The sequence below is a fragment of the Botryllus schlosseri genome, chromosome 5, assembly GCF_051294905.1.
Source record: "Botryllus schlosseri isolate E-star chromosome 5, Bs_hap1, whole genome shotgun sequence".
NCBI classification, from domain to species: domain Eukaryota; kingdom Metazoa; phylum Chordata; class Ascidiacea; order Stolidobranchia; family Styelidae; genus Botryllus; species Botryllus schlosseri.
Window position 1 is genome coordinate 12,531,340 of NC_137240.1, and position 25,246 is coordinate 12,556,585.

Here is a 25,246-nt window from a genome sequence, read left to right on the forward strand (position 1 = left end):
GAGGTTCGGGAGCATAGTAGCATCTGGTAGCATTTGGTAACCATATTTTTAACTTGAACTATAACAGATATAATATCTTACATTCTCCTACATGCATCATGGGCGAAAAGGAGAAAATAGAAATGAAAGACGCGGAGAAGAAAGGTACTTTACATATATATTACATGTACGAGGAAATATCGGTATCGGTAAGCGTAAAATCTAAAAATTCTGTTTTATTCATTATTTGCGAAGTTGTGAAATTCCGAGAGTCAATTGCAGGAGATGTATGAAAAAGACGAGTTTCTCTTGCATATAACTCTTTGCCGAATCTAACGAGAATTATTGAGGAAATACGAGTTTTCTTTATACTCTTGATGAAATGAGCATTATTCTACAACAGTGTAACAATTGGCATCCTTATCAACGAATAATATGTGGTTAGGAGATAATAAACTATGTTTGTCAGAGCCCTACTTCCTGATTGACTGGATGGACCTCGCAAAGCGACAGATAGTGTCTCTGCTTGGAGGCTTATAATGAACAGGTGCTGTCGCATTGAAGCTATGGGCCTTATAAGTCATACAGATTTCACTGCATGTTCATTATACATGTAGTTAACCTTATTTTATGGATACGATGAAAACTCGATGCGGGTATATAGCCTACCTATACGGTTATTATTATGGATTACTATGCATGAAATTATGTAAATCTGGTGGAATGGGCTATTTGCTGTGAAATGTGGAGTTACTCACGTATAACCTTCTCAGGTGTTCTCAGAGTTCATCACATGTTTGTATGACTTGGAGTGTTTGTCGAATAACCAGTAGTGCATGTGAAAGTGGAGTGGTCGTTCCCCACACGTAGATTAATGTCGCATGATGCCGAATCCGTGAAGAAATATTTGGATCATAGGTGTACTGTTTACTCACATCGACTGAATGAATATGAGGCTGCCATTTGAGAAATCGTGAATTCCTCGCACAGTCAAGGGAATTAAAATTGCCATGCAGACGCATCCGAATGATTAGTAGAACATTTTTGCTCCTGGATCGGAAAACCAGGAATTTATACCAAGCTGGTCTGATCAGACCAAATGCCATAGAAAGGGTGTTCAAAACTTGAGTAACATTTGATGTAAACAGAGTAATATGACCGTCACCAATAGTAACTTAATAATACGTACGTTGTGCGAAATAGTTGCAACAAGTTCCATTAAAACCACACGGCAAGAAATAATTATAACAAAAATCGAATGCCCTAATTACGAAGCGCAGAAGTCATACCATATACGGAAATCAATATTGCCATGCATGACAAAATACTTCATCCTCGTTATAAGACGAGAGTCAAATATAAAAATCCACTTTTAATTCGGCATAGTAACATAATTATAAGCAAGCAATTTATTTCATATGCTCGTGCCTGTGCTACTGTACTGAATAGACTTATACTCACTCCACATTGTTTTTGAGACGTATCAATGCATGAAATATAGATATTTCGACTTTGCGCAGCTATTTATAGGCTGAGCTTCAAGTCAAATTAATACAATTTAGATTTTATACCGGTATATCCCCGGTAAAAGTGGGTACAACGACTCGAGCATTCAGATGCGAGTAGTGTACTAATGGGTATGATCTCAGTCGAAGTGACTCGTGCATTTTTGCATCCAAATTACACTAATCGGATCGAAAAATTAATTTATGAATAATTATCACCTGGCGGTGGAGGTTGAAACTGGAATACATAGATTCGCAGCAGGATGTTACATCATCTTAACACGTAGTACAAGACAGCACCCGTTCACGGCAGTTACATCCGACTAAAATTGCCATAACATGACGTAGGCCTATATCATATATATAGTTCTTACATGCGAAACACGACCTTTCTTGATAAAATAGGAGCCTTTACAATCTTTCTAATGACGCGCCGTTTAAAGTAGCAGAATATTCGACTCGCTTCAGAGCTTAAATCACTCGACTCGAATCGAATCGGTCGATCACTCGAGTTTGACCAGCCTTAATTGCGAGTGACTTCTATCACTATCTATTTGACAGTTCCTATTTATTGACTGTAACTGAACGCTTAAAATTAAACTAAGATGAACTGGGATGAGGGCAATGAAACATTGACATCGAGTACTTTGCATAGCATTAGAATTTGCACCATTCGCATTATATATGTAATCATCATTGCATATCGTGTATGGCTAATTGTACAAAGGGTTTTACCCTCAACAGTAGGTAATAGTACGTAATTCCAGTTGGAATGCGAGTCAGTGGTTACTCGGTAAATAGAAGTTGAATCGATAGTCAATGCCAACTCTGCAAAATATTTTCCCCGCACATTTATCTGGTTGAATCAAACAACAACGCTGTTAAGAGAGACCGCTCGTCGATAAACAACTTGAGTCAATGTTCGCGTCATGCGAGCGTCTCTGTACTAAGCACCGCACCTGTTATAATCTGACTGGGGGTCTTCTGCTGTTTCCACTAATTCAGCGGTTCTCAACCGGGGGTCCGCGAAGCATTTTCAGGGGGTCCGCGAAGCCTCAAAATATTTGATAACCTAATTTGTATTTTTTAAATTCGGAAAATCACGAGGCAATTTAGCTTCATTACCAGTAAAACTCAAGAGCTCACATCAACAGAATGGCCATCTGAGAGAAAATATCCTACTGCATGCTCAGACTCATTTTAATTACTAAGTTGCCAATAGCCTACTGATACAAACATTTTGCTGTTTTAGAGATGTTTTCTTGGGGATTGTGGAAGAAAGTTAGATGAGTAGGCTTCGAAATGTTTACAAAAATATATTTTCTCCTGTGATATACACAACCACTTTTTCCATAATAACTTAAAGATAAGCTGCTATATAGAAATGACCAGACTTGACGGTATATGTTCATTTAAAGAAATATGTTTGTCAATTTTGGTGCCATATTTGTTGCGATCATACCCAAATGCGTCGTCGGAAGCGTTTCGCGTTATTATCACATTCACCACCACCTAAATTTGTGGAAATGGATTTTCGGCCCTGGTTCATATCAAATCGAACGGGCGGATTTTCAAGACACGACCAGGTGACCACGTATTTCAAGAAATGCAGTTGCAGAATTCGCCTTGAAACAATAGTCAACTCAATTTCTACATGAATAGTACATGATCTTATTTTCAAGAAAAGTCATTTTGTTGCTGTTTATAACTAAGCTTACAGTTAACATCTGCACAAAACAGATGACGATTGCACGATGATTGAGCTAAATTTGAACTAAAACTGCGTAGGGGTCTGCGGCGTCCGTGACGCTCCAAAAGGGGCCGCGAAGACAAAAAGGTTGAGAACCACTGCACTAATTAATTGATCAGCGTGTACGGGCGAGGCAGTGCCATCAACTGCACGCAACTGCAGTCAACTGCATATCAGCAGAAAGAATAATACACCATTGAAAATCAAAGATTGGATATGCCATTAATACAAAACGTCGAGTGTCGTAAATATTTTTCAGGGCCGCGCTTCCAAATGTTTCCGAAACATTTCGTCATTCACAAAATCAGTATTGCTCTGACTGTGAAGTATGAATAACCATGAACGATTATGACGTCATACTGCGGTAATTGTGACTTGCAATCGATACCAATCACGATGCTGACAGCATATATAAGTTGTCGTGACCGATTACATTTGAAAAATTCCAAATTAATCGTATTCGATTACTTCGCACATAAAATCGACTGCTCTGCTAAAAGACCATTCGTCGACGTTTTCGTTTTACAAGGGTTATGAAATAAACTGAGCAAGGAACAGTGGTTACCAACCTATTTATGGTCGCAACCCAGTTTCCGATTTCAAAATATTCTACTAAATAAAGGGCAGTATCGGCATCGTAGGCCCCGGCAGCACTTTTTCCCCTACCTACTCGCGACCTATTTGGAAGGCGCTTACTAAAAAATGGTCAGCACATTGGCGACTCCCCGGAAAAAAATAGGCAAACGACCCCCAGATTGAAAAGCACTGTGATAGAAAGATTAGGAAGCCATATTTCGAGCCACCGGTATATACCACTATAGCTCGTAAGCAGCGGATTCAAACCTTTCCTTAATTATAATTTTCATTGTCGACTGTCGAGTGTCAACACTATCGCACTTAATCAACTTGTTGCTAGGCTAACCTTGGCACTTGCCAGGAAAAAGCAAATTGTGCGTTGCTGCTCGGCGATTATGCAAACCAGGCATATGGCGATTTACTGATTCATGACTGGAAAATTGTTTCACTCGTCAAATATCATATGACATATGAATAGCATATTACTGAATGCGGCAATCGTTATTTTGCAATTGTTTACTCAAAACTTGAATCTGACTTCAGTCACCTCCATAAATATCATGTAGCATGGGCCATAATTAGAACATAATGTCCTATATGGTGTCGACACAAACAAATCTCACGGCTCAGTGAAATTGGACTACGTCACACTTTCCATTTGACTGAAGGCAATTTGACGGTAATGTTTGACTGGCTTGCCGAGCATCAAATTTGATAAAACGGATATCAATCGAAAGCTGTCGCTGTACTGATTACGAAAATATAAATTTTATTTCGCTCGTGGCCCTGGAACCCCCATAGTCAGCCTCAAATTTTTCATTGGTGTGGAGAGGAGCACTCACTCTCGCCGCGCAGCCATCATTTGCTCCTGGCCGACGCTCTCGTTTCGCCAGGCAGCATTTTTGCGTCACTATGCCACTATCCATAACAATTAAAAATTCGAGGCTGATTGTGGGGGTTCCAGGGCCACGAGCGAAATAAAATTTACATTTTCGTAATCAGTACAGCGGCAGCTTTTGATTGATACCCGTTTTATCAAATTTTATACTCGGCAAGTCGGTCAAAAATTACCTTCCAATTGCCTTTAGCCAAATGGAAAGTGTGACGTGCCCAATTTCACTGATCCATGAGATTTGCTTGAGTCGACACCATATAGGACACTATGGTGTTATTCATGGTATTTGTCGACTACTGTGATCATTTACACCAGGCCAAGTTTGCTCATATTTATTCCTTAGCTGCCGACTTGTAGCACGGCCACTTCTAGGCTTTTATAAGACACCGCTTGCACGGATGAGATGGCGAGGAGGTTCACTATGGTTAGAACGAATATTGGCAATAAATCATCGGTGATAAAGCCGCGCAGCGAATACTGTGACGTAACAAACAGATACCGTCACGACTTTGAAAAACATGCCCTTTCATGATGCAATCTAATCTCAATCGTTACAGGAAGCAAAATAAATGTTATCGTGAATAATCGTGTTACATGTCCATGTAATCGTAGTAGATTACTGCGAGTAATCGTAATCGTAATCTCAAATTTCATAGTTAATCCCAATCGAAGGCATTGATGGAGTAATCCCCATATCTGAGTTGTAACGCGAATAGTCGGGTAAAAAAGTGACTGCCAGGCCCTGCTAATTTTGTTTAGTTGAAGGTAATATCTGCACATGATCACAATCGGTACCATTTTGCAGAAAAAGATGAAAAGGAGATATACGAGTCTCCAGATGATAAGGATCCGGTAAGTAGTAAGGATTACGCCATATATAGGCTACTGTCGGGTTATAAGTTGAATGAAATTTCCCGATACTTCCCAGAATTTATATGGTATCAAGTTTTGCAATAACCAAAATCATTTGAAATCTATATTCCTATGATAATTTTATTTTATCACATCTTTTCCAAGGCGCAAGATATAGGCCCACTTCGAAGTTACTATAGCGACATCACACGCTGAGCAAACGACTCAGATACGTGTTTTAATTTCGGAATCACAATTGACGATTTGACAATTGTTGATTTACACTTAAGTTTATTGGATGAAGTTATACTTCAATGCGCAATAGCATGTCATAAAGTCAAACAGGCCCTCTGGATTTGGAATTTGATTTACAGCATATTATGACGTGTCCGCTCATGACGTGAGACAATTGTGGATGAAAGACATTTGACCATCTGAATATTTTGTTTCGTGCTTTCTATAGTCTTGTAGCTTGTACTTGTACCAATCGTTCACGTAATTGTTAACCGAAGAAGATTGGGACGGTTCATATGAGGTGTCGTCTTATTGACTCCCGTAATCAGCAGCATGCGGTAACACTAGGACTGCAGAGCCGGAGCATGGAGTCACGAGTGGAGTCGCATAGAAATTTCTGCGACTCCGGGGCCCTGGCTAATATACGTCATATGTGTTACATATGTTGATACCAATGCAATATATTCACAGGGACCATACCCCAAGTGTGTTTTCTTCATTCTCGGAAACGAATTTTGTGAACGGCACTGTTACTATGGCATGCGAAGTAAGATTTTGCGCTTCATCTCACGCAATGCCCTACTGAGTTACATCAATTCATACTATCAGCAATTCTGGTACTCTATCTGGTATATTACCTGGGAATGAGCGAGGACACCGGAACTGCTGTGTACCATGCATTCACAGTGTTGGCATATCTTTTCCCTCTCATGGGTGCATTCATCGCTGACAGCTGGCTCGGCAAATACAAGTGAGCAGTAATAACACTTCACAAAGAGGCGCATAAGAGGCGAATTCCGCTTCTGCAGTGTCAATGGACTGGAGCCTCTATCCCCACGATCGAACGGTAGATATGTAACGAATGTATTGCATCGCGTAATTATGTCGGTTGGACTGGCAGCGAATCGATCTAACAATTATATGCACATGCACTGATTGAATGAATACTTACCATGTATCAAAATAAGAGCAACAGTTTACTTCAAAAAGTTATAGGCCAGCGGTTCGCCATGACCGGGGTATGTTCGCGCTTTTATATAATACGTTTCTTCAGAACCATTCTCTACCTGTCTGTTGTATATGCCTTTGGCATGGTTCTTATCACACTTGGTGCTGTCTGGACCTTCGGCGACGAAGTGCTTCACATGTAAGTACTGTGAATGGTGAAATACGATGGCACATGCTAGTATCGATAATGTTCTCGATACAGGGTGCTTTCAATGGTGGGCCTATTCGTTATCGCGATTGGAACTGGAGGCATAAAACCGTGCGTTTCTTCTTTTGGTGGAGATCAGTTCACTACTGAGCAAGTAACAGTAAAAAATTACTTCATAGCTGCATGCTATACTGAACAAGATGTAATTCCTAGGATGATTACCGAAGGAGATTTTTCTCTCTTTTCTACTTTGCTATCAACGCCGGAAGCTTGCTGTCTACCATTGTATCGCCAATTCTCAGAGGTTAGTGCGTAATCGCGATTAGCATTATCCGCTTTATGGCAAACTCATCTACATCGCTTCAAGTGTTGTAAGCCTATAAATAGGTCATTCATTCGCTATTTTAGGCAACGAGTTAGGGTTAGTATACGGTACGATATTATGGTACGATTTTGGCGAAATGTACGACACGATATTTCTTCAGAAAATTCGGTATATACGGTACGGCATTATAAAAAAAACGCTCAGTGGGCGGAAACGCTCAGGGGGCGATATGGGGGGCGCTGGCCTCAGGGGGCGGTACGGGGGCGCTGAAGAACAATGGCGTTCGGGTAGAGGGTGCAATAGGAGCAAGTGATTACATATAGTAGCACACCAGTTGTATAGCCCATATCCCTGAGTTCTCATTGCAAATTTACAATCGAAAAAATCTGTCAAATCTCGATATTTTTCGTCGCGATGCGCGCGAAATGTGTGCCGACAGTGTCTCCATTATGTTTCCATTTACGCAATGGCTTATTTTAATTCATGTAGATTTAATTGCGCATACGTTTAGGTCTGTAATTCCTCGTTAAAATAATCCCATCACGCCACCTTGGGTTATTATCTACAAAATGTTTCGAACTAGGTATTTTATCCCGCAGCGAACAGCGCTTAGAAATCGAAGAGACCCTGTACCACTTTTGAGAGCGAGACCCCTTTGTACATTAAATATGATTGCAATCTTTTTCGTCAAAATGATTAACTAAATATATTTGTATTTGAGAGCTTACTTGAACATTATATAATAATATGGGTTGCTTTGTTTGTAATACATTCGTGTTAAAGATATTCGACCAGATGGTATGAGCCCGTAGCCTACTCGATGGTTGTTAGAACAACCTTGATTTGACACCGAATAAAGCACATACAATTATCATATCGTTAATTAGTCGAGTGGTCCTTGGGCGCGATTGAAGCTATTTCTAATAGCGAAGTCCCAACCCGAAAAGACCGACTGGACTTCGAACTCTACCCCTGGGTTACTACCGTCCATATGGGTGGCGCCAGACCCAGGCGATTTTCGAAAGGGGCGCTACAAGAAAAATGGTTAAGAACCACTGTTTGAGGCCATGTAACATGCCACTTCGAAAATTGTGCCAGAACAATCGGCGGCGAGAAAACCTTGGCCTAAAAGGACTGCCCTTCTCATGCTGACCGCAAACTCGATATATATTCAATAATTCATATATATTTAATTGTCCATAGGCGCCTAAATGGGTGTTCGGTCAATACCGAAAAAACATTACCCAGAATGCCATTACCGAAAATGGACACCACAGAGAATGGACATTGCCGAGAATGCAATATATGCAGTCATGTTATGCATATATACAGGTCGTGTGTATGTGCATCACGGCGTTGCCACATTTGGTGCCGATTTTCGGGTATCAATCTCAACATCGTCCGTCCCAGTACGTTAGATTCTTGGCATTGGTATTCTCGGCAATATCCATTCTCGGTAATGACCATTCTCGGTGAAGTCCATTCTCGGTAATGTCTATTCTCGGTCATGGTTTTCTCGGTGTTGGTATGGAACCGCTTGAATGGCTGCCTCCGAATGTTCCTGTACTGGCAATCTGAACCCCACGAGACAAATATCATTCAGCAAAGGAAAAATTATTTGCCCATGCAGAAATACCAATTTGAAATTGTGTGCGTCTTTTAGTTAAGTACATTTGGGCGATTTCAATGTATTTTGACATAGCAGACAGGAGATCTGATCTTCGAAGACTGCTCCTAGTCGTTCCGGCATCTTCCTGCAATTCGTTGTATTGCAGTCTTGTGATGTTTTGAAAAGATGAATTTTATGACTAAACTTGAACTTGGACTTGAGGTCACGAAATAACATCTTGTAACCATGTCATTATACTTTCCGACGGGTCCGTCCGAATATGTTCAACTTTTGTTTCCGGGCCCTACATTTACCGAGGCACGGTAAATCTGATTGCGTGGGCAGGGAGAGGATAAAATTTGATAGTAATATATATGCATTTTCCCGGTCATATTGGCCGATTGAATCAAGAATTCGATATTTTTTCGCGCTTCGCGCGTTGCTTTGAACCATACAAACAGTATAACAAATGTCGGTGCAAAAACGGAGAGAAGGATGGGGGTCTGGGGGCAAAGCCGCCCAGAAGTTTGGGTTATCACCATGTGGGGGCCCAAGACCAACGTTTGGGGGGGCTGACGAAGTGCTGTTACGGTCATGCGTACACCCTTAACGTTTACTCAAAAGTCGTACACCCTTGACACAGATTTCGTAGTAAGCCTACTTCATCGGTGTTTATGTTCAACCTTTGCAATTCACGGATATATTTCGATTACATATATAGCATATAAGGCCGCAGCTCAGTGGAGAGTCGTCATGACCCATCTGGACGACAAATAGCTTACTCATGTTAAATTGGCTACTGGGAACTTCGCACCGCAGAATGCCCCTGTACTGTGCTGTGCCATCGCTTATTATACTTGAGATATACCTTGCATATGAAAGTTTCTAATTGTAAAAGCAGAACACCCCGCAGGCTTACTATTATGTACCACGATGTTATTTCTTGACCTACCATCAGGATTGTCGGTGTAGTCAAAATTTATTAGAATCGCCCAAACGTAACAGAATTCGGGCGACGCATACGATTCTAACTTTGTATTTATTTGTGGGGCGCATTATTAACCTCTGCGGTTCGCATTTGTACGGTCGGTTCAGATTACAAGGACACTATTATATTAGGAACGAAAAATCCAAGTCACCCTGAATCGTGATAAGCATGAAGAAAATTTTTAAGTTGAATCAAGATCTCACAAATATTTGATAACCACTTCGTTGATTCAAATTGCGTATTGACTATAGGGCAGTGTTGGGATCAAGTCACTACCTTCGAGTCACGAGTCATTTCGAGTCATTGCACATTTTGACTCGAGTCAAGTCAAGTCAATCGATTTTCAAAGGTGACTCGAGTCAAGTCAAGTCACTCGATTTTTGGAAGTGACTCGAGTCAAGTCAAGTCAAGTCAAGTCAAGTCACGAGTCAGGTCACAATTCAAGTCAAGTTGCCTTTTCGACGTATGAGGCATGATTACGTCGTTGCATTTTGCTAGCTGTCTGAAATAGATATTGAGTGGTCATTGATTTTGAACCACGAAACGACTATAGAGTTGAATATACACGCAAGAAGGCGCTGTATCGCTCACATATAGGTAGAACTGGCAAACTACGTAAATAATTACATAGCCTCAGTTGATAGTTACCAGCCAAAATAGAGAATATAGAATTGATTGAGAACGAATTGATAAGACGCGATACATTACCAATTTACAAATTGATATGATACAATTCGAGACTGCGCCAATGGTTGGGGACTATATAAACTATATTCGAATTCAATTTCAATAAAACAAGAGGTTTGGTCAAGGTGAGAACAGAAATAGACATTTTGCCATTCAATTACTTTACAACTAGTTTACGACAACGTAAGCCATTAGCTTCGATCCCTTCGTTTGCGGTCAATTTATTTGTGAGACTCAGTAAATCGCACGATCATTAAATCATTGGTCACTCTCATGGGTTGCACCAGCGTTTCGCAAAAATCCAAACATATCCAAGTTACAGATTTTTATCGAGACCGATTACTTGATGACTTGAAATTGACTCGTGAATTTTGCTCCAAGTCACGAGTCAATCCCCATTTCTGATACGCCGAGTCAAGTCAAGTCAAGTCATTTTAGCAAAGTGACTCGAGTCAAGTCAAGTCATACGAAAAATGCGACTCGAGTCATCCCAACACTGCTATAGGGTTACCATACGTCCTTTCCGGTTTTGGAAAATGTCCTCCGAGGACGCCTAAATGCCCTCCTTTTAGTCGATTCGTCCTCCTTTGCAGCTTTTAGAGCTAAGATAATGTCTCTAGATTCGAGTGAAAATGGGCATAAATGACGCTTAGGAAATTCGTGATTCGAACGAAGGCGACGACCTTTTTCAGTCAACCAACGAAAAATGTGAAAGAAAGACTGTATTTCGGGAGTTGAGCCGGAAAGTTGACTTATTTTAGTCAACCGTCCACAATATTGACGGCCACTATAATTTGATTATGTGTGTACTTTCGCACACTTATTGTTTTACAGCTGCATGAGGCCGTACGTCCGCAGGTTGGCCATCCCTTGCTTAATCGAAATAAGGATGAGAACGGCTGCAATAGTGCAACGTATTAGGAAATGCTAGATACTAATCAGGGCTCAAGGTTACCGGATCACGATCTAACACCGACCCCCCAGACTTCATGGCTGCGCCTACGCAATATTGTACATTGTATAGTGTGCTATTTATAAACATCTGGAAGGAAGTATCAATTCAAAATGACTGAGCTATATCGTGGCGGCTTTTTCGATAATAGTTATAGACATATATCGCAAGCTGAACAATGTTCAGTGAACATATATGCTACATCAAGGGTCTCAAACACGCGACCCGCGTCAAACTTTCGGATTTTCAAAGATTTGGCGATATTTGAATGTCAGATGTCATTTTTCAGGATTGAAAAAGTAAAAACTCACTCTGAAATTGCTCCGAAATCCTGAAACTATTCACCAAATCTTACTCTCTCATCATTTTCGAAGATCTTACGTCACATTCCCTATTCAAGTTGATAGAACATAACCCGTAGATGATTCGTGGCAGACAATTGTTACTTAGACGCAAATTTTCGTAAAATTACTTTGCCTCGAACTGACTCGGTGGCAATATGAACATAACTCGAGTTGACTGGGGTCAAACCTTACAATCAAAGAACGACGACTGACACGGAACTTGACTTCGTTACAACCATGGACGCAACAAATTATTCGCGTGTAATACGAAATAGTAATAGATCAGAAGTTAGTAGCTTGGTATTTCGTTATCTAGGCATATCGTTTTGACAACCATTGGCATTCTGTGGCCTCCTTGACGTATCAGTTTGGTCTTGGGTCCCTCTATTCGTGTTGTTAACACCATTATAAGGTGGCGAGTAACATAGTGGTATAGGCTTCGCCGCTGTAACATCAATGGGTAGCCCGACGAAGGGACATTACTATTGCTTTGACATTATATTTATGCTGTGATTGATCTATTCCTATATTCGAAGTTAAATCAAACGCTGTATTAATTATACTTGGGTAATTATGTGGTCAATAGCCTACTGATCAGGAGTACACCCAAAAACCGGATTAGGCTGCACTGCATGCTTGCATCAATGTATGTTAAACTCTAAAATATTATACCTCTAGCAGTGGAAATCAAATGTTCGCCGGCTGAACAATTATAAATCCTAAAGCTTTTATGGTGACATGGTGGACTTGTCTTCCCGCACCATGGCTATATCTCATAATTTTGAAAATTTATACTTATTCGCTACCAAGTACACCAACAATTTTATTCAACAGTTATAAATCTATGGTTCGTGGTACAGAGCTTGAATATAGCTTTCAATACAACATCCATTGTAACAGAATATTTATTCAACTCGATTACTTTTCGGGTGCCTCTTTTCAAGAGTTAACGGCACACTAAAGGGATTTAAACAGATTTAAAAGCAAAACCAAAAAGGCAAAGTATGTTTAAATCCCTTTAGTAATACTCAGTACAGTAGTAATACTCATTTTCACGATGTGATTAGGATATCAATCTGCAAGGCTTACTTGGCTAGATCTGTAATACCCCTATCGATACTGGGGTCCGCGGCGTCCTCAAAAGCTAGGAATTTGGCTAGTGAGTACATTTGACTTGGAGACCCATGTGCTAAATCCACCCTGTTCTACCACAAAATGAACCTATTGAGGAGCATCTGCTTATGACATCATACGAGGAATGCAATTTACAACTTGCATACAGCTGATATGTTCAACTTGTTCTGAGGCGTAACCTTGCCTATTTATTGTGATAGCTAGTCATCGGTCCATTTTAATACGGATCTGGTACACCCAGTACACCCCATCTGAGTGGTACACCTTTCTAAAGTTTTGGTACACCCTGGAGTGTACGATACACCCGGTTGAAGAGCCCTGCCGTATACTGTACCTTTTTCTTGGTTATAAGAGCAACATGAATACAGGTCAAACCGATAAATTATAGTTATCTATGCACCCGCACATTGATATCCATTCATCTACCAACCGTTTTGCTCAAATTATTTAAACAACGTGGTTGCTAGATTACGGTAATGTAGAGTAACTATAGCGTTGCTTCGAAGAACACATCAACATAAGATTATTTGTGACAAGAAATCACATTTTCCAGAGGACGTTGCTTGCTTCGAAAGAGACGACTGCTACGCCTTAGCGTTCGGAATACCAGCCGCGTTGATGGTGGTGGCGATACGTGAGTTTTAAATACACGGTGGGATTAGCATATAATCACTGCCAATGGCCGGTATTTCAGTTGCATTTGTCGTCGGAACACCGTATTACATTATAAACGCGCCAGAAGGAAATATATTCGCGGAAGTGTTCAAAGGAATGGGGGTATGCTATTGAATATCTGCCTATGTTTTTTAAATGCCCACTGTCATTTTGACATAAGTTAGGATGTTGCCAATGTGTTGCAGCGTCAGTTCTTTCTTTTTTGAGGGAATAAAGATACTGATCATCTATTTTTGTACGTAGAACATGCGGTCATATCTTTTTTCCTATTACGCAGTCTGCCATTAAACACCGCTGGAATACACCGAGGAAGGAGAGAAATAAGGACCATTGGATGAACTATGCTCTTGTGGATACCAGTGTGAGAACTATCTTAATAAAATTCAGAATGGTGTCACAACGAAAACTCTGCACATTATTATAAGCTAGTGTAACAGTTCCATGACAATTTGATCACATTTTGTACACTGAGACAATGAATGCAAATGATCAGAGTTGAAGGTGCCTTCGCTGAAGTAAGTGCCGTCTACGATTGGCAAATGTGCTCACCTCAATTAAATCTTTTGGACCTAAAACCCTACTATTCTCTTTGAGTCATGAGTGATTGTCATTTCATTGATGCAGATGATTTATCCCAACAGGCTAAATTGGTGCGAGATACCAAGTACGTCTTGAAAGTGTTGATTTTATACATTCCGCTTCCGTTTTTCTGGGCATTGTTCGATCAACAAGGTTCAAGATGGACTCTTCAAGCCACGAGAATGGACGGACAAGTTGGGGTAAGAAATGCTAGGTTGCCGTCTTGAAAGTTTGTTGTTGGTTATATATCTATACATACATAATTGTATATATCTTTTTTTCCTTCAAGGCCATTCAAGTAAAGCCAGATCAAATGCAAGTGTTCAACCCGCTTCTTATCGTAACACTCATTCCGCTGTTTGAAGCTACACTGTACCCGTGCCTCCGACACTACAATATCAATTTCAGGTGGGTGATACCAAATCAGTGTTTATCCGTTTTATAAAATATGACAAATTATAATGAGCGATCGTATATTCATATGATAATAATAATAATAATAATATTATAGTAAAATTATCACAGCATAATTTCTCTAATTTCTATTCTTCATTTTCAATCATCTCTGCCACTGCTCTGCAACCCTTGCCTATTCCTCAACTACCACTATACCGTCTCTTCATGTATTGCATAGGAATAACAATTTGACTGTATTACTGAAATTTTAAAAAAAAACTACTCCAATCTCGCAATTTTCCTTTGGATGCAGGTTGGTCCCAGGATTATTGTTACCAGTTTTGCTGTGAATAAAGAATATAATAATAATAATAAAATCAATCTGACTAAAAAGAAAAGAGAATGCTTATTCATCGAGCTTGCCGTCCCAGCTGATTAAAACACACAACAAAAGGAATTTAAAAAAATCGTAATACGAAGACCTCAAAATGGAATGTGAAAAAATGTGACGATGCAAAATAAACATTGTACCGATAGTCATTGACGCTACAGGAGTCGCGAGCAAAAAACTCATGAGATTATGTCAAAAAAAGGAATAATAAAAAACTCAAAATACGAAGACCTCAAAATGGAATGTGGAAAAATGTGACGATGCAAAATAAACAATGTACCGATACTCATCATTGGCGCTACAAGGGTCGCGAGCAAAAAACTAATGAGACATATCCAAAAGACTCTGGGAAACCTTTGATTAGACACATTGACGTAGCCAGGGGCGAAAGTGGCAATGTCCCTCCCCCCATAAAAACAAAAATCGTGAATTTTCGCAAATCAATATAAAGTAGAGTATTTTGGGCAGATGAAGTCAACCTAATATTTTTCTTCTCGCTTCGCGCGATGTAGTGTTACTATATTTCATGCTTTTAGTATGGTTACTCCCTCCCGAACGAAAAGATTTATAAAAGTACGCATAATTGAGCTTACCTGTATTTGCAATTGTGAGACAACGTTATCTTCCTAGTATCACCCGATGCCGTTGGAGACCCTTGGGATGATTTAGTCTAGGGGTGTCCGGCTGTGCACTATGCAGTATACGGGTGGGGGACTATTAGTTACCGGCCATTTCCGTGACAGGACGTACATAGACTCGTCAAGTTTCGGCCAACATGCGCACTCCGCCAAGTGCGCTCCCAAAATTATTGATAGCGATAAAACCGACGCAAGTTGGCCGAAAACTTTGATGTTGATGTCCAGATGCCTAAATGGCTACCATCGAATAGTCCTGTCCTCTCAATCACACCCGCGCGATAAAATTCGTTTCAGACAAGAAAATAATGCCCGGGGGAAAAAGTGCGAATTTGGAATATCACGACGAGTCTGACCTAAGGAGGTTTACTTAGTTTAGACTGGCACTTGTGAGCGATTCCAATATATTTAGATTTGTAACAATCTTTACTAGAGGTGACGAAATAAGGACATGCATCAACGAAGTAATTAATAACAGTGGGCCGAAACTAACCTGCAAGAACCTCCTGAATAGTCTTTTAATCGTGTGGTGTATAAACATATTGCTCAAGTCTTTTAAATTTTTTTTAAATATTAGTTGTGTATCTCTTTATGCACGGTATCGTTACAGAGACATATTCAAATTCTTTTGTCAGGTGCACAGGCACGTGGAAGTTCAAAACTAAGTGCATCATGCCACCGTTGCCTTTTCTTCACTAAGCGAAATATGGCATATTTACGATCTGCTATATTTTTGGTTAGCATACAATAATCGCACAAATCGTTAATGCAGTGTCTGATACAACTCCGTTATTCTTTTTTGCTTCAACGACGGGCCTTGGAATACGGCGAGGAGGGGTCAACATTCCATGGCATAATCTGAATGGGATCTGGAGTGAACAAAAGTTCCCATATGATACGGTTCAATTTTTGTGCGTGGAAACTTTGTGCCTCTTGGTATGTAGCAGCGCGAATCCACCTCTCTGAACCGTCCACAGGGCTCAGTTCCCGGCTGTTGTATTTGTGACTGCTTCTCACAACTACTTACTTACTTTCTTGAGTAGATTTTAGCGTCGATACTTCCACTTGAAGTAGTTTTAAGATGCTTTCAAAAGGACTACTTCTATACTTGAGAAGCTTCCTAGACTACTTTGACCACCTCTGCCTAAATATCCGAAGACACCACTAGATCGTGTAATTCATTCAACTACTATAAAAAAATCACGCTTTGTGCGAACGGAAATTAATTCACTCCGATTATTCATAACATGAATATTGGCGATTTAGGCTCGTTCGCGAATCGACCGCCTAATACCGAAATTATAGTTCGCCGTTGAAAGGGAGCATGCGTGCGTCTATGAATCTATGTATGGAAAGGGTAGTGATGAAATTGCCCACTGAAGAATTGACGTATCTGGCATATTGGCCTGGGGGGGATGAGTTCCCTGAAACTCATAAAATTTGCCCTCCATATATTCTCTGGATACGCCGTTGAATTTCGACTTGATCTAGACTATAGAAGATCACCTCATCGGGCACTGGCCATATTCTTTGGAAGACCTTGAATGCACCACTGGACTAAATTACATCTGTACTCGAAAATCATGGCAGAATTTCTGTAATTTCAATTCCTCATTTTCAATCATCTCTACCTCTGCTACCCTTGCCAATTCTTCGTCTACCGCAATTCTGTAATCTAGTCCAGTGCTCTTCAACCTTTTTCGACGTGGTACACCCTTTTAACGTTTGCTCAAAACACGTACACCCCTGTTCATTAGAGGTCTTCAAAAATGACTTTTTTCCTCAAATCGTACTGGCTACTTGATAAAATTGTTAGGTTACCTAACTTAAGCCTACACACCAAATTTGGTTCAATTCCAACCAGTAGCCGCATGGCTATGGAAGAAGAAAGTTTCTATTTATAATATAAAAATATATAGCAAAAAATGTGAAATTTTTCTGTTCACCCCATGAAAGTATTAGGTTGTCTATAAAAATGATGTTTTTCAAATTTGGCTCAATTCCAACCAGTAGAAGCGGAGTTATTGCCGTCAAAAAATTTGGATTTGAATAAAATAGTATTTGGTCACAGAGTCTATTCGCTGCCAGTTAGGTCGCCCGCCACGCAAATTGGAATTCATTTCGTGTCAGCCCCAAAACAGCATGACATTACGAACGATAATCAACCTAAATGTAACAGTATTGGGGAGAGAGTAGGTAAAGCTACTGCTGCAGAAGCGGTAATTCTGATCAGCGATGATAGCAGGCGCACCAGCCTACTGCGTACCAGGCCTGCCTCACACCACACACACACACACACAGTCGATAGTAGCACATGGGCTGCAAGAGATGTCAGTAACCTCAGATCGTATGCCGCTATACACAGTCTATTGTCGCTAATTTGCATCACTAATAACAAAATACTAAATTGCAAATGTATGGCGAAATATTGGACATAAAATCGGCATTTTAAAACAAAAGGGTTTCGATTTCAACATGGAAGCTGTTTCGACCCTGGCTGGCTACGTCACTTCATTTATGTAGGGTTACCATACGTCCTCTTTTAAGAGGATTTGTCCTCTTTTTTGACTTTTTTGAAAGTGTCCTCGGAGGACGCCCTTTTGTCCTCTTTTTTGAAAATTTAGGTCAGTTTAAGAGCAAATTGCGAGTGATATGCCGTAAATTAGCACAGAACTGACGCTCCGGCGGGTATTTCGGTGTGAAAAACGGTTATTTTAGGTCTGGGCGGAAAGATGACCTTTTTTTTTCTAGTCATCCACCTAGCAATGCGGGAAGTAAAACGGTATTTTGAGCTCTGAGCGGAAAAGATGAATTTTTTTTTATTTTTTTAGTCAACCGATCACAGAGTGGGAAAAATTCACCGGTTTTTGAGAATTCTTTTCCGGTTTTGCAAGTCTCAAATTTCTGAAAAAGTGTCCTCTTTTTAGATTTCCAAAATATGGTAAGCCTAATTTATGTGCGTTGCGGTATTTATTAACTTCGGGTAGGAAGTACCGATTCAAGAAGTCTGAGCTATCGCGGCGGTTTCCTCAAAAATCACCAGACAAATGACTAGCTGAACAGTGAACACATGTTTGTTAACTGCATACTTTCCAACACTAAACGGAACCATTGGTCTATCGCCGACGGCTAAATGAATACGAGAAATATTTGCTTATGACATCACAATCAAGCGGTGTACAGTATTACACTTGAGGTTGAGATAACATCGTACCATATTGCTCATTAACTTGTGCGTCAACCTGTACTGACCCATAAACCGGTCTTTGTGATAGCTAACCATCGGCTCATTGTAATTCGGATCTGGTACACCCCATCCGAGTGGTACACCCTTCGCAAATTCTGGTACACCCTAGGGTGTACGACAACCCCGGTTGAAGAGCACTGATCTAGTCTCTTCTTGTTTTGCAGCTGCATAGGAATAATATTTTTACTCAATTACTGAAGTTTTGAACGTTTAGCCTACTTCAATCTCGTTATTTTCCTTAGGGCAGTGGTTCTTAACCTTGCCCACAGCGCCCCCCAGGGGGCGCTGGCGACTTTGAAGGGGGGCGGAAAAGCTCAGGGGGCGATATGGGGGGCGCTGGGCTCAGGGGGGCGGTATGGGGGGCGCTGGAGAAAAACGGTATTGCAGTAGAATCTAAATTCAAATTTTAGAGCAAATTGCGAGTGATATGCCACAAAATAGCACAGAAATGAAGCTCCGGCGGGTGAAAAACGGTGATTTTAGCTCTGAGCGAAAAAATGACCTTTTTTTTTTTTTTTTTTTTTTTTTTTAGTCATCCACCTGACGATGTGGAGTAAAAAACGTTATTTTGGGATCTGAGCGGAAAAGATGACCTTTTTTTTTTTTTTTTTTTTTTTTTTTTTAGTCAACCGATCACAAAGTGGGTAAAATTAACCGAATTTTGAAAATGTCACTCCGGTTTTGCAAGTGGAAAATTTCTGAAAAAGTGTCCTCTTTTTTGATTTCCAAAATATGGTAAGCCTATTATTACATTCCTTACAATATGAAGTTGGGGGGCGCTGGAGCACGATAATTTTTGAAAGGGGGCGCTGGAAGAAAAAAGGTTAAGAACCACTGCCTTAGGGGATAGGTTGCTCCCCGGAATATGTGTGTATTTAGGCTACCAGTTTTGATGTGAATAAAAAATATAATAATAACAATCATCTACAATTACGAATCCTGCGGAGGGAAAAATTAATAGGAAGATGTGGTAGGCCTATGTATACTGAGGGTACGAAGTCTACGAAAGTGTAAACTCATCGAATCAAGCCTTCGCCGCAAGCATCTGATAACTTGCTTCCACCACAAACGAAGCCAAAACTTCCTCGCTCATCCATCGAATCTAAGAGTGCTCGCTTCCAAAAATACACGTTTATATGATATTCCTGCTGTTCTCGTTTCAGTCCTCTGAAAAGAATGACCCTGGGAATGATACTTGCCGGCGTATCCTTTCTTCTTGCGGCAGGTGTTCAGATTGAAATGGACGTAAGCATAAGCACGCATTTTACCGTATTATGTTACTGCACAAGACCATGGTATTTAGATTTCATCAAGTCCATCCACCCACTTGGTGGCGTACCATCAAAGTCCTAAATGTAGTCTTAATTGAAGTTATTAGCTGTGGGATGAGCTTATCATCAGATAATTTATGAAAATATACCAGGGGATGTGAGTGAGGCTGAGGCTATATATGTTTTCTGCCACTTGTCTGGCTCTCTATTTACTTTGAATTTAATGATAATTATATAATTACAATATAGGTAACTAATAACGATACAATTTTGGTCGTTACGCACGCAGATATGGTAATCTTATAGGTGGCGACGCGTGCGGTCTTAAACGTAGTGTACTGGCGCACTGATTCCGAAAATACAAATTTCTGGTCAAGGTATTGCAACTTTTCAAAAATTTCCGTTGAAGTTATAAGTCGGCTTTGTTCCAACAATCGGAGCTGTTGCATGCCCGCATTGCAGGTACGATTAAATGGTATCTGGTCAGTGCGTCACGCTTCCGGTACACCTTTAATGCGAATGTGGGACACATACTGTGTCTCCAAATCGTTATGATATAACATTTATGCATTGCAAACAATCAAGTTTGGTTTGGAGGTCGATAAATAGTAATTAATTATACACAGAAAACATTGACCGTAATTCCTGACGATGCGGACGAAGCGAGCATGCGAATCATCAATGGCGCGAATTGTAACTTGACGGTTTCATCCAATCCAGATTTGTATGATGGCTGGACCAACTTTGCGTTATCACCGGGAGAGGTGAGAGATGGACGGTCGGGCGCACCTTAAATCAGTTTTCTGACATCAGCGCGACTTCATTACAGGCTACGGACACTTTGGAGACGTTCGTGGATTCAAGTATAGTAAACGGCAATATATCAGTCACTATCAGTTACCAGTGCATTGGTCTGTCAAACATGATGACAACTACGTTTACACTTCCCGGAGCTAAAACATCAAATCTGCTGATTAGCAACGAAAACAGCAATACACTGCAAGACAAATACGTATGAATGCGATAATATTACACGGATAATATAATATTCTGTCTTTCATAACGAGATCATATTTCCATTGTCAGTTCCTGGGCATATACGATAAATCTCCGTCCGGTGGTTCCAAGCTCAGGTTCGTACTCATATAACTTGACAATGTTTTATTACTTACTGTATCCGTCGCCTTTAAAACGTACATAGGCTTTTCAATACCTACACCTACCCTATAAAGTTCACGCTGGATTCCGAGGATATGCCACCGACGTTTATATCACCGAATGATATTTCAGAAGAGTTGGACGTTGATTCAAGAACGTGAGTAGCTTTGATATAATGTATACTCCCGGTATAGCAGTGACGTGTGGTGAGGTTCATGATTGGGGAGACAGATTCCCAGATATATGAAACCTAAAAATGTTGACTGATGCAGTTGATGACTCTACGAAAGAGGGTACTACGTATTCACAATTTACGGTATAGGCACGGAAAAGACATAACGATACATCAGTAACAGAAGAAGATAATTTACATGGCTGTGGGCAACACGTCGTCCGCCGCAACTTCACAATTCATCAGTCCTCCTGCGTTTGTCGCGACATTGCATCTTGTAATTTGTGATATTGTCACCGGCGAGTATCTAATATAAGTCCGCGGCGACACGATATGTTCTATTTCCATACTTTTAGTTTTCTACTAGTATGTCTTATAAATCGTCACTCCTACTTGCAATTGCATATTAATACACTACAATACTTTTGCTTGTACTCTTCTTCCCGTAGATTTACTTGCGCACGCATTAGAAATAATTTCAATTAAGTCGCCTTCATTTTCGTTCATCAAAGGTACGCCATTGAGGTGTTTAATAACGACACAGGCGATTCAATATCCAGCACATCTGCTGACCTCGAGAGAGGAGCAGATTATACTTTCATGGCATGGTCGCCATCTACCGGAGAGGTACAACCCCTTTGAATGCAGTGGTTGAAAGCCCCTGCATCAATAATTCTGTAATCGAAATTTCCAAGAACAACATCACTGAATACGAAGACGTTGCTCCGAATGTCGTTAACATATTTTGGATGATACCGCAATATTTCGTGATCACATTGGGAGAGGTTTTCCTTTCGGTAACAGGTCTGGAGTTCTCTTACAGTCAGGTAATTGAGTTCGTATACCCATTTAAGTCATGCAATGTTGGGCATAATTCATACAAATGGAAGCACTATGATTTGACGAAGAAATGAGAAGTAATCAATGGACATTGGACATGATAGCTGTATGAATAGGCCTGATTTTGAGTAGCATGAACTTGTAATAAAATGTTGATATTGCATTATTGCATGGTACTGTAGTTATGCAGTGTGCCTCATCCACCAACGTATACGAATAGTAAAATAAAAAGTCGATTGGTAAAATAATGTCACAACGAATTCCAGTCATGGCATTCCCTCAGTCGAAATCGCTCAAACCCGTTCTAAATTTCCATTATAGCGCAGTCTTGTAATGTTTTGGAGATCTTTGTTGATAATCTGAATCTGGATTACAATAGACATATTGCGTTTAGTTTATATACAAGCGATCCATATTTAAACTCGCATATTGTCCTGTCAGGGAATCTCTGCAGAATGAGTAATAACTAGAGGGCAAGTTTTTGTTGCACTAAAATCGCGAGAAAGTTGCATTTAATTCTTAAAAAAAGTTGCAGTAAAAATTGCATTTATTATTTTTGTTGAATTATTAGTATATGAGATACTCGAAAGGCTCGTTTGTATAACCTATTTCCTGCAGAGCTGTCAAATTTGTTACTTTGCTATTTAACGGTCTGACGAAACCGCCCAAAATTACATTTTTTCCCCGCACATAGCAAGAAAATTACGCAATGCGAGAATAATTTTTCCCAAAAATCCCAAACACCATAGCTATAATCCCCTCCCCCTAAAACAAGTAGAATAACACACCCCAAACCAACCCCCTAGGTCTGCAAACTTGACCCAAGGCATTACAGAAAAACTCACTCTTGGCGACTTTAACAAAATCAATAGCCTGAAGATGGGGACCCAGTGAAAATGTAATTTTCGGCGGTCTCGCCTGGGCGTTCGTGCTTGGCAGGGGGAGTTGTGCTTCTCTCCATTGTGTCATGGATATCACTGAGATGCAGCTAAATATCATATAACTCTTTGTTATGCACATCGATGGGAGTAGCACCACACTAGAAATAGTTAATAGCATGTTTTTAAATCACTCCTTTACATTGCTACGCATTATTAGATAAAAGTTGCAGTAAAAACTGGCTATGCAAAATAGAGAAAAGTTGCAAAGTCGCACTATAAAATCCGTCCAAACAGCTGAAAACGCCATAGTACGTAGATTCTGAGTATCTACGAAGCTGTCGGAAGCTGTAAAAAAGGTTGCAAAAGTTGCAAAAACCTGCCCTAGTAATAACAGTTTCTAATCTGACAAAACGTAACTATTGGCTAGGTATAGGCAATATTTTAAAATGGGTAAGTCTTTGAAATCCATCGATGTTGATATACATAGTTCTTTTAAATTCTATATTAGTAACTGAAGATGAGCCCTGACAAGTGCCAGCCGAAAATATTCGGGCTTATTTCAGTATAATGAATATATTAATATTATATTACGTCACTGTGAGTGAAAACAAATTTACCTAATTCAATTGTATCTCTCAGGCTCCAACTAGCATGAAGTCAGTATTAGCCAGTTTTTGGCTTTTGACCGTGTCTATCGGGAACATCATTGTGCTCATCATTGCCGAAGCGAAATTCGTGTCGGAACAGGTACGCGTTCACGAGCTCGATTCCCCGTGCAATCGCGTAAAACTCTCTGTTCTCCAGGCAAACGAATATTTCCTCTTCGCCGGGTTAATTTTCGCTGCCACCATAGTTTTCGTTATCCTTGCGGTAAGGTATGAATACGTGGATGAGGATGAATTTCGGGAAACGGAGAATATCCCTTTGGCGGGAGCCAGTGACCTTGTTCATGGTAAAGGAAAGAGTGTTAGTGATAGCGATAGCGACGACGACGAGAAGAAACCGCCGGATAGCCTCGGAAAGAGTGCCCACCAGAACATGGCATTTGACAGTGCCCAATCCACAGCACTTTGAGGCGCTAATGTAAAAAAGATAACTGTGAACGATTATCCCTACTAATTCGCTCGTTATTTAACTACGAAAACGAAGATTGTTTTGGATCAGTGAACTGCATGCGATTGCATACTCGCGATATTTTATTGTAATTTTGAATTTATTCTTACGAAAGATCAATATAAGACGTGGTACTTCAGCATGATTGATATATTCACCACTCGGTCTCCATCTTAGGTGTAGGGACTGCAGATCAGTGGTTCCCAACGTGGGCGATTTTGAGAAACAAGGGGGCGAGAATACTAAGGGGCGATTACAGGACGATAAAGGGCGGAAATGTTAGAACGTTCAGTGAGATATATTTAATTAACACGGCCAAAAATGCACGTGAAGATGGCTTATTCTGAATATGACGCCAAAGTTGACTGAATCAATGGAAATTATACGCGGAAACCGATTTTACGAGCGTCAACACGTCAAATGACCTTTTTTTAGTCAATTCACCAACGTTCAGAGTTATATATATCCTTTGTTTCGTATCCGTAAATATGAGGGACGAAAGTTTGTGTCGAGCTTGACAAGGCAACGATGAGTCGAAAGAGGTTGGGAACCACTGCTGTAGACAAAGAATATGGTACATATTTGACAGAAGTAGCCTTACTACACAAGCCTGTAACGTGTAACCTATAGCTATAGGCACGATTCTGCAATACATGATACATTGACCCTGCTCTCGAAAGTAGCTTTGAATGAGGTCGATTACCTCGACGCTAACGATACGGACATTTCCATATTTTATCCGGTATTTTTCTAGCTTATATGAATTGTGTCAAGATAAAATAGTACGCAATAAAAGGGTATTCTTGGTTCCTCTTCCCCGCGTTGCTGTTCTTACCGCGACAGTAAAGCCCAGAAAAAGACCCCATGAAAGAGCGCACTCACAAACACACAAGAAAAGAGCA

At 40.3% G+C, this 25,246-nt stretch overlaps 1 protein-coding gene across 1 annotated transcript; it reads left to right on the forward strand.

The window, feature by feature from the left end:
* On the forward strand, nucleotides 1-24,483 carry LOC145439024 (solute carrier family 15 member 1-like). The gene is made up of 21 exons (XM_080316445.1): nucleotides 1-144; nucleotides 5,511-5,557; nucleotides 6,263-6,338; nucleotides 6,401-6,542; nucleotides 6,846-6,938; nucleotides 7,002-7,101; nucleotides 7,161-7,251; nucleotides 13,540-13,620; nucleotides 13,681-13,763; nucleotides 13,939-14,022; nucleotides 14,303-14,440; nucleotides 14,530-14,648; nucleotides 20,073-20,154; nucleotides 20,807-20,944; nucleotides 21,010-21,192; nucleotides 21,267-21,313; nucleotides 21,382-21,495; nucleotides 22,023-22,137; nucleotides 22,206-22,337; nucleotides 23,871-23,978; nucleotides 24,036-24,483. Exons 1-21 carry the CDS (start codon nucleotides 99-101, stop codon nucleotides 24,303-24,305), a joined length of 2,289 nt encoding a protein of 762 aa, XP_080172571.1. The 5' UTR covers nucleotides 1-98; the 3' UTR covers nucleotides 24,306-24,483.
* The last annotated feature ends 763 nt before the right edge of the window (nucleotides 24,484-25,246 follow it).